General features: G+C 39.1%; 1 protein-coding gene across 5 annotated transcripts in view; it reads left to right on the forward strand.

Moving 5' to 3' along the window:
• The window catches only part of SIPA1L1 (signal induced proliferation associated 1 like 1), a 138,880-nt gene that overhangs the window by 37,974 nt on the left and 83,938 nt on the right, over positions 1-16,968 (forward strand). For all 5 annotated transcript variants that reach the window (XM_081227829.1, XM_081227830.1, XM_081227833.1 and 2 more), the window contains exons 4-6: positions 2,331-2,505; positions 11,593-11,696; positions 14,809-14,966. In XM_081227829.1, the coding sequence (XP_081083955.1) occupies positions 2,331-2,505; positions 11,593-11,696; positions 14,809-14,966 (437 nt within the window). The remainder of the gene's footprint in view (positions 1-2,330; positions 2,506-11,592; positions 11,697-14,808; positions 14,967-16,968) is intronic.

A 16,968-nucleotide genomic window follows, 5' to 3' on the forward strand; every position in this document is an offset into this window, starting at 1 on the left:
GACTTTTGTTTTGCATTGTTGCAAGAGAAGGCTGATCTGGGAGGCACAGAGCCAAAGAGCAAATAACTCCAAGCTCCAGATTGCTTCTTTTCTTTGACAGTTCTCCCTGCAGGGGGAGAGTAAGAATCTGGCTTCATTAAGGACTTCTTTTGTAACAGACATAGAGCCTACCACTACTTTTTTATTTGTTGAGACCTAATAGGATACTCAGCTGAATTCTAAAGCCAAGATGAAATCGCTACCTGTGGGAGTTCCCCTCTAAGTATTAGTAACATTCAGATCTTTGAAGGAGGCCAGCTGCCAGTGGTATGTGGTGGGTTTTACTTTCTTTTTCTTTACTGCATGTGGCATACAAAAAAAATGAACTAAATCCTAAATGTGTTTCTGTTAATAATTAAAATGAAGTAGCAATAATGCAAGGTTGGATGCTATTTTAAAAAGATTCTGACATTGGTATATCCAATTATTTGCAAGTTTCAATTTGGAACTTTGCCTTCCACTTGTGGAAGTAGGCGGGGTAAAATCAATTCTGCACAATTATAGAAGTCCTAAGGAGCTCTCATGTCTATGGGTCATGTAAAAGCTGCGGAACCTTCCTTGTCAACTAGTTAGCATGCAGTGGAGAGGGGGGAAAGCAAGCAGGAGTTCCCTCATGACATTTTCTAGTTATCACCATTCTGAACCATTTGGTTTAGAAAGTTGAAAAAGAGTTGCTTAGGTTCCCAGTCTCTTGTGTAAAACAATAGGAGCTGGATATGTTTCAGAATTAAGAAAGGTCCAGCTTTAGAAGGATAATAAAATGCATGCAGCATGGAGTAATAGTCCCCAGGATCTGGAGCAGCACCCCACAATCAAACATTAATATTTCCCCAAAAAATGAATATTCACAGAAAGAGGAATAAAGTAAAAAGTATTACTGTCAGCTTATATCAAGTTTTACTGCCAAATGTATTTGCTTAAATTTGGTTTTCAACTGTGGAATTGCTAGTAAGGGGCTGTGGACATACGTTGCAGTGACAGAAATAGAGCACGACAAGCCTGGTTGAGTCCTGGTAATATTTAATAGAGCCGAATCACAGGGCTGCTAATTTATGATCTCTCCCTACTGGACCAGTTACTTGCTTTTCCCTTTTCTGACCTTCTCTTTGCATATCTGTCAAACAGGGATAATATTTGCTTTGTAGGCTTTTATGAGGATAAGATAGTGTAAGTTAAACACTAAACAGTGATTGGCAGACAGTGGCTGTTCAATACATGTTAGCTATTAAAATTTTGCCTCTTCTCTTCCCCCTTCCCTTTTTATGAGATAAAAATTTACTGATACAGTGGTTTCAGTGCTACTCTGGAAACAGGCCTAAGTGATATGGATTGCCCTGATTTTACTGGAGAATTAAAAGTCTAAATTTTAAGATTGAAAACTCATTTAGTGTTAAATGACTAATACAACTTTAAAATTTGTTTATAGATTGACTAAACTTTTCAGTGATGAATGAGTGTTTCTATTAATGTTATATCATATTTAAATTTCTTGAATGCTTGGTTTTAACTGTATTTGAGGAAGGAATATTTACCACTAGCTGATTTGCCATTATGAGGCCCCTTTTGAAGTTTCTATCCAGGTCCTCATCTTTTAGAAAAATATTTGAAAAGCATAGTGTCGATGATGCTACTGCTGTCACAAAGATATAACCAAGGTTTATAATTTAATATATTGGAAAAGTGGCATTAGGAGATAAGTCTTTTCCAATTTTACCCCCCCAAATTTTATAAGAACTTTAATGGGCTTTTAGTGCAAAACAGTTTAAAGTAACTTTTGTAAACAGAAATAGACCCACAGACATAGAAAATAAACTTACGGTTACCAAAGGGAGAAGCAGGGGAGTGATAAATTAGGAGTGTGAGATTAAAATATACACACGACTATATATAAAATAGATAACCAACAAGGACCTACTGTATAGCACAGTGAACTACACTCAATATTTTGTAATAACCTATAAGGGAAAGGAATCTGAAAAAGAATGTGTGTGTGTGTATGTGTGTGTGTGTGTGTGTGTAACTGAATCACTTTGCTGTTCACTGAAACTAACAACGTTGTAAATCAACTATACTTCAATTAAAAAATAAAGTATCTTTTGTAAAGTAGGCCTTTACTTTTAAATTTTTAAGGCCTCCCTTTTTAAAAGGGGAAGAACGAAAGCAGAAGGATTTCAAGAGAAGAAAGAGGTTAGCTTACTTGATGGGCATATGGCCTACAAGACTTATTAGCATTTAAGCGGACAGAGTGGGTCTGCCTATATTTATATGCATTGTATCACCTGCCTTCACAGCTGAACTATCAGCAGAAAGTAGGCATCATGTACTGCAAAGCTGGACAGAGCACGGAAGAAGAGATGTACAACAATGAATCAGCCGGCCCAGCCTTTGAGGAATTCCTCCAGCTATTGGGAGAACGCGTTCGGCTCAAAGGATTTGAGAAGTATCGTGCGCAGCTTGACACCAAAAGTAAGAAATACTTATACCCTCCTACTAGGCTTATTGTCCTCCTGCTGTGTTGATGTTCACCTGGTAAGTTGCCTGTAAAACAACATTGCCACTTACTGTAGAAAACTGCTGGTGATGGGGGAGAGGAAGCCAGGGAAGGAAGATGTGGCTCTAAAACAATTGAAGACCATAGTCAAAGTAGCTAGGATTGGACTTTAAAAAAAATAGTGTTATCAGAAATGTGGAAGGTGGAAAGCAGTGGATGGAGATCATGCAGAATTGCCCCTGGATAATGTTGCATAAATTTCACTATATTTAGCTGAAAAACTCCTGCAACTTAAAACCATCTGGTTGCAAGCCCTAGAATTTTTGACTTTCATTAACTCATTTCATAATCCTTGTGCATATCTGTGTAGTCAGTCATTGTATGGTTTTCTTAATCATTTTTATATTTTAATATCTAGAGGTATTTTTGTTTATTTATTTCCTGTTATTATTGTCCATAGTCTAACTTAATCTCTAAGAAAATAGGCTTAGCTTTGGTATTAGCTTGGCTCGTAAAACGTGTTGATTCAAAGCACAATAGTGCAGCAGTCTGTTTAGCTACAGCTCATGAACATAGAGGTTTGTCCCTTCCCATTCCCAGGTGGTTAATAAAAGAGTTATGTTCTCAAGTATCTAGAGTATGTTGACTTCTGCTATGCGTCTGTGTGAAGGCAATTTTAAATTTTATCTCAAAATCCATCCATAGACACCTGTGACCTGTTTTTCTTTGAGAGGGTCTTTGGATTAGCACATCTGTATTGCAGTCTATAGTAATCGCTCTGATTTTCTGTACAGGAAATTAAATAAGGAGTTGAGTCATGAAAACAGAAAAGTATTCATAAACTCTACTGCAGGGAAGAATTTCCTGTTGCCATGGTTTTGCTGTTGCCAACTTGGAAACGACATGCAGGCGAACCTATGAAAAACCATAAATAGCCTAGACTCTTAAATATTATTTTAACGTTCCGTACTCTGCTTGCAGCTGCATAATATGTTAAATCTCAATATGCCCTTAAACTCTTTTTATCAAGATATTTTGACATTTCCTTTGTAATTCCTTCAAGTTGTCCCGATTTGTTGTGTTATGTAAATTATCACCACAAAGAGCTATTAAAAGGGTCTGGGAAGAAAATGTAATAAGCGCCTTGATTCTGTCAATGAATGGCTAGATTGGGAGTTGGTAAGATTATTTATTATTTGTGTATTTACACGGTCCCAGCCATCTCTTGATGATGAAGGGCAATGTGAGAAATGTATAGCAAGGGCAGACTTAAGCAATATGGCACTGAGTAAGTCAGTGGAATAAGCAAAATAAGCACTTTGCACATTTTGCCCCAATATGCCAATAACTGCAAAGGCCTGGATCAGCAAACTGCCTCTAATGGCACATTTTTCAGTTATGTAATACATTCATCTGGGAAGGGTTCCTTTTCACTGAACTACTCTCCTTTAAGGCTCCTTGTAACCTTCTGAGGCATAGCTCCTGAGAAAGAGGGTTCAGTTTCCTTTTCTATCCTTTCAGAGGGTCAAGTTTCCTAAAGTGAATGAAAAGTAGGGAAGTGTTTCCATTCTAAAGCCGGAAGAAGACAGTATGCATATTTATCTCTCTTACTCCAAGCTAGAAGAGACCATTAGCCTCATCACTTAAATGGGTATTAAACAAAAACAGACCACAGAGGGGCTTCCCTGGTGGCGCAGTGGTTGAGAGTCCGCCTGCCGATGCAGGGGACGCGGGTTCGTGCCCCGGTCCGGGAAGATCCCACGTGCCGCGGAGCGGCTGGGTCCGTGAGCCATGGCCGCTGAGCCTGCGCGTCCGGAGCCTGTGCTCCGCAACGGGAGAGGCCACAACAGTGAGAGGCCCGCGTATCGCAAAAAAAAAAAAAAAAAAAAAAAAACAGACCACAGAAATGGGGATCAACAGGCCTCTGCACTCTCCCCAGCAGCCTCCTACTGGCCATGACACACCCAGAGGTGAGACTTTGTTCTGTGTACTGTGAGATAAGCTCACCACATCTTACCTAACTTTATGTTGTGCTAGGAAACTCTTTCAATATGATCTTTAAAAAGAGAAAATGCTTTACAGAACATGTGTTCCTAAAGGATCACTCCATCTCCATATGACAGTGTAGTTGTCACTTGGATCTGTGGATTTGTAGCCTTCATCAAATTAAAATATTACTTGCCAAACTCATTTTTTAATTTTTCTGCACCCTCCACCTTCTGAATCTCTAATTACACATATATTAGGTCACTTACCAGTTGTGATTTGATTTTTAAACTTTTTTTTCCCCTCTGTGCTTGTGTTTGGATAATTCCAATTAATGCATTTAAGGCACTGTATTTTTCTTTTCTTCCATAGTGTCTTAATCTGCTATTATCCAATCTAGTGAAATTTTCATTTCAGATATTGTGATTTTCAGGTCTAGAAGTTGCATTTGGGTTTTCTTTTTCTCTTTTGGGGGGGGGGTTCTCTTTTCTTATATTTTCCATATTATTCTCATTCAGTTCATGTCCTCCTTTTAAAGCCTTGAACATATTTATAATAGCTGTTTTAAAGTCTTTGTGTGCTAATTCCATCATCCCTGTCATTTGGGGTCTCCCTTTAACAAATTTTCTCCTGTTTTTGAGTTACATTTTACTGCTTCATCTGTCTGGTTATTTTTGATTGGATAGTGGACATTGCGAATGTTTCATCATTGAGGACCTGGATTTTGTTGTCTTCTTTAAAGAGTGTCGTTTTATTTTGGTGGGCAATTAATTTACTTATAGAACAGCTTGACCTTTATGAATCTTGTTCTTAGGCTTTTTTAAAGCATACCTAGAGTAGCCTTTACTCTCTGGCTAATTTAGCCCTCCTGCTAAGGCACCTGATGAATACCAGCATATTCAGTGAGGTGTCTCTGCTGTGGTCAGTCAGAAGTTGAATGACTTCTACCCCTGTGTGAACTATGAGAATTGTTTGGCTGACAAATCTCTGGTAGTTGTTATTTCCCCAATAGTTTTTCTTTTCTTTTCTTTTCTTTTCTTTTCTTTTAATTGAGAGATGATTGACATATAACACTGTATTAGTTTTGGGTGTACAACATAATGATTCAGTATTTGCATATATCCCGAAATGATCACCAAAATAAGTCTAGTTGACATCTGTCACCATACCTAGTTTACACAATTTTATTTTCTTATGATGAAAACCCTTAAGATCTACTCTCTCAGCAACTTTCATTTATGAAATACAGTGTTATTAACTGTTGTCACCATGGTGTACATTACCTTAATGTTTTTTCTTTCCCTGGCTTTTGGAACCTCACTCTATGCTTGTGCAGCTTAATATTCAGCCCAAGACTCAAGGGAACCCCTGTGTAGATTTCTGAGCCTCTTTCACTGTGTGGTTTCCTCTTCTTTGGTATTCTGCCCAGCAAATATCAGCCACCTCAACCTTCCAAACCTCCAGCATGTTTTAGCTCCCCTCTTCAAATCCCTGCTCTGTGCCATTGTTTTGAAAGTACTTCCAGGTAGAAAGCTGGGTGGGGATCATAGGGCTCACCTTCTTTGATACTTTTTTCTCAGGGAACACTATCCAATGCTGCCTATTGTAAAATGTCTGAAAAAAAGTTGTTTCAGATGTTTTGTCTATTTTTCTATTTATTTACAATGGGAGAGCAGGTCCTATACCAAGTGCTGTTATGGCCAGAAGTAGAAGTCTTAGATACTTGTTACATGTCATCTCATTTAATCCCCACAAACTCTGCTAGATGCCAGTTATCCCCATTTTACAGAATTGGCTTCTTTAGATTAACTAACATGCCCAAGGTTAGGCAGCTAGTAAGCATTAAGGAGGGAGAACAGGTCCTAGTGTTATGGTTAACGACGTGTTTAGAGAAAGCATAAATGTAGAATTAGGTACAGTGAAGCCCGCAGAGCTCTGCCTTGTGGCTGTATCTTCCCCTCTCTCGAGCCCTTGAGCTAAAAATACCCAAGCCGTCTCATGAGACAGCTCCACTTGTCATGTATTATAATTATATTCAGATTTTAGTACTTTGGTAAAGGAGGAAGAGGCTCAGGAAAGGACGGATTGATGGAACTGTCAAACCATTTCTTCTTTTTCCCAGTGTTCCATACAAGTCCAGTTTCCATCTCAGAAATAAGGACTTCTAGCAAACAAGCTACAGATGTGTCAGGGGTTGGAACAGTTCTGCAAAGAAGAAACTTTCAGGAGTAAATTTTTTTCTCCTTTTTTTGTTTCATTATTTGGATGGCATAACCTCTAGGTAATTACCATCCCCTCACACTACAGTAAATACGAAAATAAGTTTCCCACCAAGCAGTTTATTATTTGAAAGCTGGAGACCACCCTCATTTTAAGCTGTGTGTATGGATTATTATTGGGGAATTTATTTCCCGAATGAAGCATGTTTGTCAAGTCAGCACGTAAGAGACTTAGAAACCCTTGGAAAAGCATTCCTTCAAAGCTCTGCCTTCTTTGATTTGCCACAATATTAGTGAATGCTTGTTGCTTCCCCCATTTTTCAGCAGTACTATAAAGATCGTTGAGATTCACGGTCTTAGAGGAGATGGAAGACATTTCATAAAGAAAATAAATCCTTTATTTGGAATATTTAACCTTTGATAAAGAAAGGAGTAAAACTAGCATTATTTAAATGTTTCACACATGCAAAGGACTATTTGGAGTTCTAGAGACTGATGAATGAAGAAAAGTTTTCTTTTTTCACCTCCTGAACTTTAAACTGTGTTATAGTGGAAGGTTTTTTCTTTGAGTGTTAGTTACTGAGATGCAGTTGGCAAAGAAATTAAAATATGTAAAAGGCCCTATTTAAGGCAGCTACACTTTTTATCTCAGCTGCACAAAATTCTAAGTTCTGATCAACACATCTCTTGAGCATCTTTTATGGGCTAGTACTTTCATATGCATTGTTTCAGTCCTCACAACAGTGAGAAGAATATCGAGGGTTGAGGGGTGGAGAAGTGAAGTGATTTGTTTTTGGTCATTTAGTAAATGATGCTGGAGGTATTGGAATTCAGGTCTTCTTACTTCCAGGTGGGAATCCAGGTAATTGCAGGTATCTTGCTAAGTGCTCAGTAGGTAGAAAATAGTAGTGACTGATTCCTAAGTACCTGTCCCACATCATCGCTTATCCTTTTCTCACCATATGTTAGTGATTTTAAGAAGCCTTCAGTCCTGGGCACATACACATGCATGCTTGCACGTTCCCTGAACTGACACAGTATGAATTCTCCTGTCATGGCAAAGGGTGGTATTACAAACTCTCCTTGATCCCTTCCTCAGTGAAGTAAAGTAACCTACCTCCTGACCATGGTTAAAAGTACATTGAAAAAACATGAGTAAATATGGTAGATGCCAGAGAAGGTGGGATTCTTGACTTCCCCAAATACTTTGTTACTGAGTGGATGAAATAGTACTACAAGGAGGCGTGAACAGTACTACAAGAGGTGTGCCATCGGGCTTCCCTGGTGGCACAGTGGTTGAGAGTCCACCTGCTGATGCAGGGGACACGGGTTCGTGCCCCAGTCCGGGAGGATCCCATATGCCGCGGAGCGGCTGGGCCCGTGAGCAATGGCTGCTGGGCCTGCGCGTCCAGAGCCTGTGCTCCGCAATGGGAGGGGCCACAATAGTGAGAGGCCCGCGTACTGCAAAAAAAAAAAGAGGTGTGCTATCCAGTGTTCCAGACATTAATACTTGTCCCCGGCTGTGCTTCTGAGCATTGACCTCTGCATCCCCAGACCCAGAGGCAAGCTTTCATAGAAGGGAGATCTGGGGTCTTAAATGGATGGCCCTCAGCAGCCAGCTGACTATTGTAGGATTTCAAACTATGGATAATAATCAGATCCTCAACCTGTCTGCGATTTTGTTCTGCATTTGATGTGTTCTGTAGTGGTGAGGACGTTCATAAACTGAGCTTAAGCTTTCTCCATTATATTGACTTTATTAGTCTACATGCAATTAGGTCATGAGATTGCTTTTCTCCTTGTATTCATAAATATTTAAAACTAGGAACTTCCCCAAAATCAAATTGCTTAGGCTTGATCCTTTATCTAGCTTTTCTGAAGTCAAACGTATCTGTTATTGACCAGGAAGTGGTTACATAAAAATCAAATTACTTTTTCCTGATTCAGATTCCTACACATCCACCTTTATCATTGCAAGTTTTATTCCCCTTAAAGCAGAAGAGTTGAGCCAAGAGAAGTCAAGGATGAATATGACATTGACCGTATCTGAAACTGCTTCTACAAACTTATTAACCTATTCATGCCATCTTCAAATAGAAGGGCCTAATGTAGGGTATTATCACTTATCGACACCTTTTCAAAGCAGCTGAGAAGAATATTCTTATCATTCCTCAATTATTCAGTGTCTTCTTATCATCTAGTTTGAATATTAGAAATTTTATTTTCTATGACTTAGTGTAGAGGGCCGACCTTATTAGTGGATATACACCATTCGCTGGTAGTATAATTTGGAGGCAAATCACGTGATTATCAAGATGACCTATAAGATGCCCAAATTTATTTTTTAACTTTTAAAGCTCCATACAAATATGAAGGAGCATTATCTTCTTTTTATCCCTCTTCTATAAACATATTTTTCCCCTTAGAAATCACTCAATGTACTCTTTTCAACCAGAGAAAAAAAGATTTTTGTGATTTTCCCAATGGTCTGGGCTTCCCTGGTGGGGCTTCCCTGGTGGCGCAGTGGTTGAGAGTCCGCCTGCCGATGCAGGGGACACGGGTTCGTGCCCCGGTCCGGGAAGATCCCACATGCTGCAGAGCGGCTGGGCCCGTGAGCCATGGCTGCTGAGCCTGCGCGTCTGGAGCCTGTGCTCCGCAACGGGAGAGGCCACAGCAGCGAGAGGCCCGCGTACCGCAAAAAAAAAAAAAAAAAAAAATGCTTCCCAATGGTCATCTTCCTGATTTTCATTCTGTTAAGTATTTCATGGTCTCAAGGTCACTAAAATAATAATAATAACAACATTAAATGCCTTATTCTTCAGAGAATATAACAAACATTCAGTTTCCATTCTCTCTGGTAAAATTTAGCAATTCTGTTATGTACACAGTAATTTCAGGATTTTGGAATTCCTTTCTTCTCAGAAAAGAAAATTTCATTGTTTTGGCCCAGTTTCATTTCTGAAACTTTTGAAACTGTTTCCAGACTGTTTAAAATTATCAGCAAAGCTGGGGTTTTCAGAGGTCCTTAGAAGAAGACTGGTCATGCAGCATCCATTGTATAAAATGAGGCAAGTGTCGGAAAGAGAGAAAGGACAAGAAATAGAAAACAAATTATCTTCAGGGTTGTCTTCATTTTTCTTTCCTGGTAGTAATGCCTTTAGAATTAGAAAGACATATAAAGCAAAATGTAGTAAATGAACACTGGATGATAATTTGTTTTCTAGTTCATTAACTTTGCTTTAAATTGACTTGAAACACATGTAAGTACTCATCCCAGCTGACACATTGACTTGAAAGTTGTAAAATGTGCGAATCAGTTCTAGAGGTATTTATAGCAAGGGTCCTTAACAATAGAAACCTTCTTCATACTCAAGATCTGTCTTAAGTAGGTCAATGATTTATTGCAGTTGTATTTTTTTGTGGTAATGGTCATTAACATTTAGAAGATATTTTGGGGGGGCTTTACGTGTTGGTACGCGTATCTTTGCAGGTTTTCAAAAGTAGTCTTTGCTTTATTCTACATTTATCTTGTTTTTTAAACCCTTTGTGTTTTATGCCCTCTTCAAAATTAAGATCCAAGGTTGAAACTCAGGGCTCTAGAACATCTTAACAAGTCTCTGCAAACCTCCCTTATGGTCTATTCTCAGAGCAGCGCCTAAGGGCAGTGCAGCTACTGCATTAGAGTCCCCTGGGGGTGTTTATTAAAATAGATTCTTCTGCCCAGCCCCACACCTACAGAGCAGTATTTCTGGGAGTGGAGGATGGGAAGCTGCCTTTTAAGCCGCTTCCCAGCCGACTCCATGCACACTCCAGTTTGAGAACTACTGCCTTTCGGTACATGCCAGAGGCTGTCTTGCAGCGTCATTCTCTAAAATGCGGTAAAGTGTTTGCTCCTTAGCAGTATGGTTGGTGAAGGATTGAGTTTACCCAAAACGAATGCATTTCTGTTCATTTTGCCGCCTGTAAGTCCAGGTCCTAATCTAAAGATATTCCCCTTCAACTGGACAGTTAATAATTCTCTTTGGTTTCCAGGTATTTATGAGCACGTTGATTTGTTAATGATTAAGGGGGTTGAGGTTGTTTTTTTCCTTAAGGAAGGTGAGAACAGAACACACTCAGTCTTAAATTGTTGGACATTGCTGTAATACCTTTGTTATTCAGTGTTACAGTCTTGTTAAGTTTCCATCTATTTGTTAAGAACAAAACGGTTCTCTTGCTTGAGTCAGAAGTATTGGAAAAGATGTTCTGAACTTGAAGTCTGTGGACGGAATTCAGGGGTCTGTGAACTTGGATGGGAAGTAATTTTACATTTATCTTCACTGACCCCTAATTGAAATTTAGCATTTCCTTCAGTTATGAATGTAGGCAACACACCACAGTAGTATAAGCTCTACCTGTGATTTTATCACCAGTAGAAAGCATAGGTATTTTCATACTATATTGTTTGTTGTTGGAAGTCTGTCAAGGTACTGCTTATGCACTTCACTATGTCAGAATTATTGTAGTTATTAGACCAACTGCTTAAACTTATTATATAAATCGTATGCTATTATATCATTTTAAAATTATTTTGATAGTGGTATTTTTCAATCTATTGATTTCTGTTGAAATCTTATATATTTTGTTATGCATTTACAAATATTATTCTCAGAAGGAATCCAAAGGCTTCACTAGACTGCCAAGGGGGGAATTGGGTACAAAAAATGGGTAAGAACTCCTATACTGTGTCTTGTCTTAGGATGTCTTCATCCTAAATCATTTCCCTTTTTTTTTTTTTGAGATCCATCTCTTAAATGAACTATTTTTCCTACTGTTACAGTTGTCTCATGTATTTTTTTTTTTTTTTTTTTACTGTAGCTGACTCCACTGGAACCCATTCTCTGTACACAACATACAAAGACTATGAGATCATGTTCCATGTTTCTACCATGCTGCCATACACACCTAACAACAAGCAGCAGGTAAGAGATCCTTGTGTTATCTGTGGGGTTTTTTGCCCTTGTTTCATTTCCCCCAGAAGCCTAAGTGGCAAGTTTATAAAATCTTAAACCAGAATTTAATGTTGCACCTGTCACAGCAGCAGGAAGCTTTGTACTTTGTGGAAGTAAGGAATAGCAAATGAGCTGAAAACAAATGAAGAGACACAAATTCTAGGTTAACAGCCAGCTGGATGGCTTTGTGAATTAATCATTTGCTTTTCACCCACGAGAATTGAGGTTTTCCTGAAATCTGAAAAGAACAAGTTGAAATCATGGTGATTAGATGACTCTGCAGGGTCACAAAGAACACATAATGAGTGGGTGAAATTTCATCTCAAGAGGCCAGTGTACAAAGCAGGAAAGTACTGATGTTTCATTTCAAATTTCAAAGGTTTCCTCCACTAACTTGGAGAAAAATCAAAATGTCGATGGGAGCTCAGGAAAATGTTTCTGCTTGATGTGTTCTTCAGGGGACAACATAAGTAACAATTGCATTTGTGTACCTCTTGTGTACCTCATACACAGAGTTTCTTTTAAAAAGATCTAAAAGCACAAGGCCTAGTACTAAAATGTAGTCTGTGAGATGATAAAATGTGAAAACTAAGAAATGGCAGATGGTACAGAGCAAGATGGAAATGGTACTGTTTTAAAGAGTATGTGGTAGTTGTTGTTTTTAAAAAATGTTTTAAAACAAATGATGCCAAACTGAAACTTAAAAGAACCAGAGAACTAACAGACTCTCCTTTCAGTAGCTGTTATAAACACAGCAGTCTAGTATCACTTCTGACCTTAAAACGGACGTAGATTTTGTTATTGTCAATTGTTGTATTAACAGAACACAGGGCCAGCTGCAGAATGAATCACATCCTCTTTCACAGAATTTAACAAAACATGGATCGAATCTAACACATCGTCACTTTAGGTTTGATTACATCACACATCTCAGTTACAAAATCTTGCCTCTTGGGCTTCCTTGGTGGTGCAGTGGTTAAGAGTCCGCCTGCCGATGCGGGGGACACGGGTTCGTGCCCCGGTCCGGGAAGATCCCACATGCTGCGGGGCAGCTGGGCCCGTGAGCCATGGCCGCTGAGCCTGCGCGTCTGGAGCCTGTGCTCCGTAACGGGAGAGGCCACAACAGTGAGAGGCCCGTGTACCGCAAAAAAAAAAAAAAAATCTTGCCTCTTAAAATTACCAAAGCAATCAAAATGTAGGAAGCAAAGCAATGAATCAGCTATAAATCTGAAATAAACCTATTTTAAGATAAATTCCCCTATCTGGAGTTTGTTGACAGTTTGTTTTATGCAAATTCCAAGTTCTAGATTTTTGAGAGGGAAACACCATGCTAAGAAAAATATACTAAGCTCATTCTGACCAGACAGTAGAGAGAATTTAAGAACATCAACAAATGATCTTTAAAGGGGAGATGAAGGCTTATTCTACCTGATTGCTCAGCAGAGAAAGGTAACATGTGGGGGAATGAGGGTAAAAAATTTAGTAACAAGACTCAATTGTATATCCAGCTAAATGAGTCAAAGGGCTGAGCTGAGTGAGTTGGCATTTAAGTGGACATCCATCCAAATTATTTAATTTGGGGTCCAATCAAGGCAAAAGTATTATGGTCCTGAATCAGAGTGAAAGAATTATTGGTATTCTACATATTAAGAAATTTTAAATTCTCTAGCTAAAGAATTTATTTCTTCTACATAGATTATGTTATGCTTGGAAAAACCGGAAAGAATGTGTCTTTCAAAATCTTTTTCCAGAGATTGGTTTATAAATACTGTCTTTTTTTTCATTATATATAATGTGAGATGGATAGGTTTATTTGTATTTGGGTCCTTTAGTAAGACAGTAACATTACATATCAGGCCATATTTTGAAGGAAGAATGACATTGTATCAAAAAGACAATGGCATCTATGCAGGAATGACATTTACATAGATTGTATTTGAGCTTGATAGGTTCAAGATCCTGAGGAGATTAATATTCTTTGATGATGGGTATATTTTATATAGCAATCAATACAGAGCAGCCTTTATTTCTGTAACATCTGATAATATAGCATGTTTAGAAATGAAGTATACAGCCTCATTAGAAGATCATTCGGGATGCTTTAAAATTCCTAAGGTTAAAGTACATTTCCTGAACATTCTAACTCCCAATTCTCAACCCTAATCTAATAGGCTATTGTTTCTCCCAGCTGGCAGCCAATACTCAATCACTGATTTTACTGATACGTAATCTGTGTAAGTTAAAGCAGAGACCTTTTTTTAAACCTTTTTTTAGAAGGTTTATAAATACAAGCTTATGTCTAATGGATAGTTTATATAAATGTCATTTTTAGTTGTTTTCCTCCTGGTAGGAGCCTCCATGTAATAAATATGAGTAATACAAATTTTGTTCAGTTTTTCTTCACATGGTTGAGTTAAACTCCCTAATAACCCCTTCCTAGAGAGGCGCTGATCTAGGATGATTTGGAGTGCCTGAATTTGAAAGCCACCTTTCCAAAACACCGTTTAACGTGAAACAGAAGGTGGTCTTAAGCAGCTTTCACTGTAATTAAAGAAGCTATTTAACCTGCTTTAAAACTGTTAGAACATTTTGGAATATTATTAATTTCTGTATTCCCAGCTTGTGCCACAAACAGTATTATCAGAAAACACCTTAGCCACATTTCTTTAAATGGAGCTAATTAAATCAGAACATAAATTGCGTTGTAATTACTTTAGCCGTTCTCATCTTTAAAAAATATTCCCTATGGCAAGTTTCTTTCTTACATGAAAATGGAACAAAGCTGTTGTTATGGAAACTGAAGATTTGGAGATGCTGGGACTTGGCGTCATATGCTAGAGATTAGTTAGATCTATTTGAATGGACTGTGTGCTTTATGAAATTTCTGAATATTCATTTCCATATTCTTCCTTGGAGCGAATGATAAGACCGGCTAAAATATTGACAATAACTGTGTAGGTTACCTCCCCTAATATGTACTGATTAATAATGAATGAATGTTTTAAATGCAGTTACATAAGGGAATCAGGGAGGAACAAGCAGAGCGTTGTCATTTATGTCTCTTGCTTATGTTTTCTTTTAGCTCCTACGGAAGCGGCACATTGGAAACGATATCGTAACAATTGTTTTCCAAGAGCCTGGAGCGCAGCCATTCAGCCCGAAAAACATCCGATCCCACTTTCAGCACGTTTTCGTCATTGTCAGGGTTCACAACCCCTGCAATGACAGTGTCTGTTACAGGTACTGGCTCCAGAGGTGGCTGGATGGGCACTGGTGCGCGGTCACGTCGAAGGTCCCCTCCGACTCTGCTTTCTGAAGTGGCAGTGGGAAGTCTATTGCTATGTATTTCTGTCTTTAAACTATGCTTGGGGATGGCTGAATTCACAGGATGACGTAACCTGATGGCATTGACATTCCCCAGACATGTTGGTTAGACACCTGCCGTTTCCATTTGCACCTCCTTCTTAGGTGGCATCCTTCATCCATGCCATCTGGACACCAGCTAATTACTCATGCTGCTAATTATATTTTGCTTTTGCCATGCCAAAAGCAGAGAAGAATGATCATAATAAGTAGGGAAGAGAAGTTTAATTTTTTTTAATTATTATTATTATTTTTTAAAAGCCCAAACCCTTGCTTAGGGCTGACTTGCTTACCTCTAACATTTCTGACTGCAGTCTTATGGGTATTTCTATGCTTTGTTAAGCATTTGGTGGAATGGTTTCAGTGTCCCTTGTTGACCTAGTCTCATGAGTATCAGAATTCAAGCATCTACCTGCAGAGGCCTCTGCAAGAATCTTGGAGAGGGTTGGTGTTGAAGAGGGTACGAACCTGTGATGCTGTGTTGACGTGAGTGTAGTGCCAAGAAGATGTGCGAGGATGTTCTAGCATTAGTAAGATGTCCTAATAGGAATCTATCCTTTCAAAATATGAAAGCTTATCGTATCTTTCCATCCCTAAAATTTAGAAGACAAGGCTTTGTTAATTTTGGATTTTTGTTTTTGAATTAACAGAGCCACCTACACAGAAAGTGGCCAGTGCAGACTGATAATTGGTTTGTTGTGAGATCTACAACTGTCTAATCCTAAGTGTAATGCAGGTTAAATATAAGAGAACAAGCAAGTTCAGGGAACAAAACAAGTCAAGGTTACACTGGACTCCAGCTGACTGCCATCATCCTTCCCCATTCCACAGTAACTATGTATGATGAGCTCTAATTAGAAGCGCAGCTCTGATCTAGGCACCTTATTTGTGTTACCTCATTTAATTTTTTTAAAAAATTATTTTATTTATTTATTTATTTTTGGCTGCGTTGGGTCTTCGTTGCTGCACGTGGGCTTTCTCTGATTGTGGCACGCAGGGGCTACTCTTCGTTGAGGTGCACGGGCTTCTCATTGCGGTGGCTTCTCTTGTTGTGGAGCACGGGCTCTAGGCACGCGGGCTTCCGTAGCTGTGGCACGCGGGCTCAGTAGTTGTGGCTCGTGGGCTCTAGAGCACCAGCTCAGTAGTTACGGCTCATGGGCTTAGTTGCTCCGCAGCATGTGGGATCTTCCTGGACCAAGACTCGAACCCGTGTCCCCTGCATTGGCAGGCAGATCCTTAACCACTGTGCCATCAGGGAAGCCCTCATTTAGTTTTAAAACCTCTGAGGTAGGTGCTGTTTTAATCCCTGTTTTCAGATGAGGAAATTTAAGCGCGTAGGGGTAAGGTAACTTACACGAGGTCAGCTGGTACTGGGTGGAGTTTAGGTTTGAATGTACCAAGTCTGATTTTAGAGCCCAGTCTCTTAATGGCTCTGCCATGCTGTCTCCCTCCATGCCGTGTGCAGTAGGGGTCTTTGCTGCCCCTGCTGCTGACGTACTAGCTATTCCTGAACTTCTCAGGTGCCAGTATGAAAACCCCAGACCAGGGAGTTCTGTAGTTTCCTAGACTCAGTGGGTGGAAACTCAAACAAAGAAAACCTAGATCTGAAGCTTTTTCTCAAGAATATGGTCCCCAAAAGCTGCTTTATTTAGGTGTAGAAGGAAAGAATTAGTGCAGAACATTTGACTGTAATTGGGGTGGAGAACTATTAGCATTTAGAAAATACCCCAAGCAATTGAAATGTTCTGTGTACTGGATTCGCGCAAAGGATTTCATACAACTTTGTAGATAGAAAGCTAAATCCTTTTTGCAGTGGTCACTAGGAAGTTTGGGGAGTGGAAAGCTATGTACTTTCTTTTAAAAAGAGATTCTTCTTTTA

This window comes from Mesoplodon bidens (assembly GCF_964165515.1).
Source record: "Mesoplodon bidens genome assembly, chromosome: 3".
In the NCBI taxonomy this organism is placed as follows: Eukaryota; Metazoa; Chordata; class Mammalia; order Artiodactyla; family Ziphiidae; genus Mesoplodon; species Mesoplodon bidens.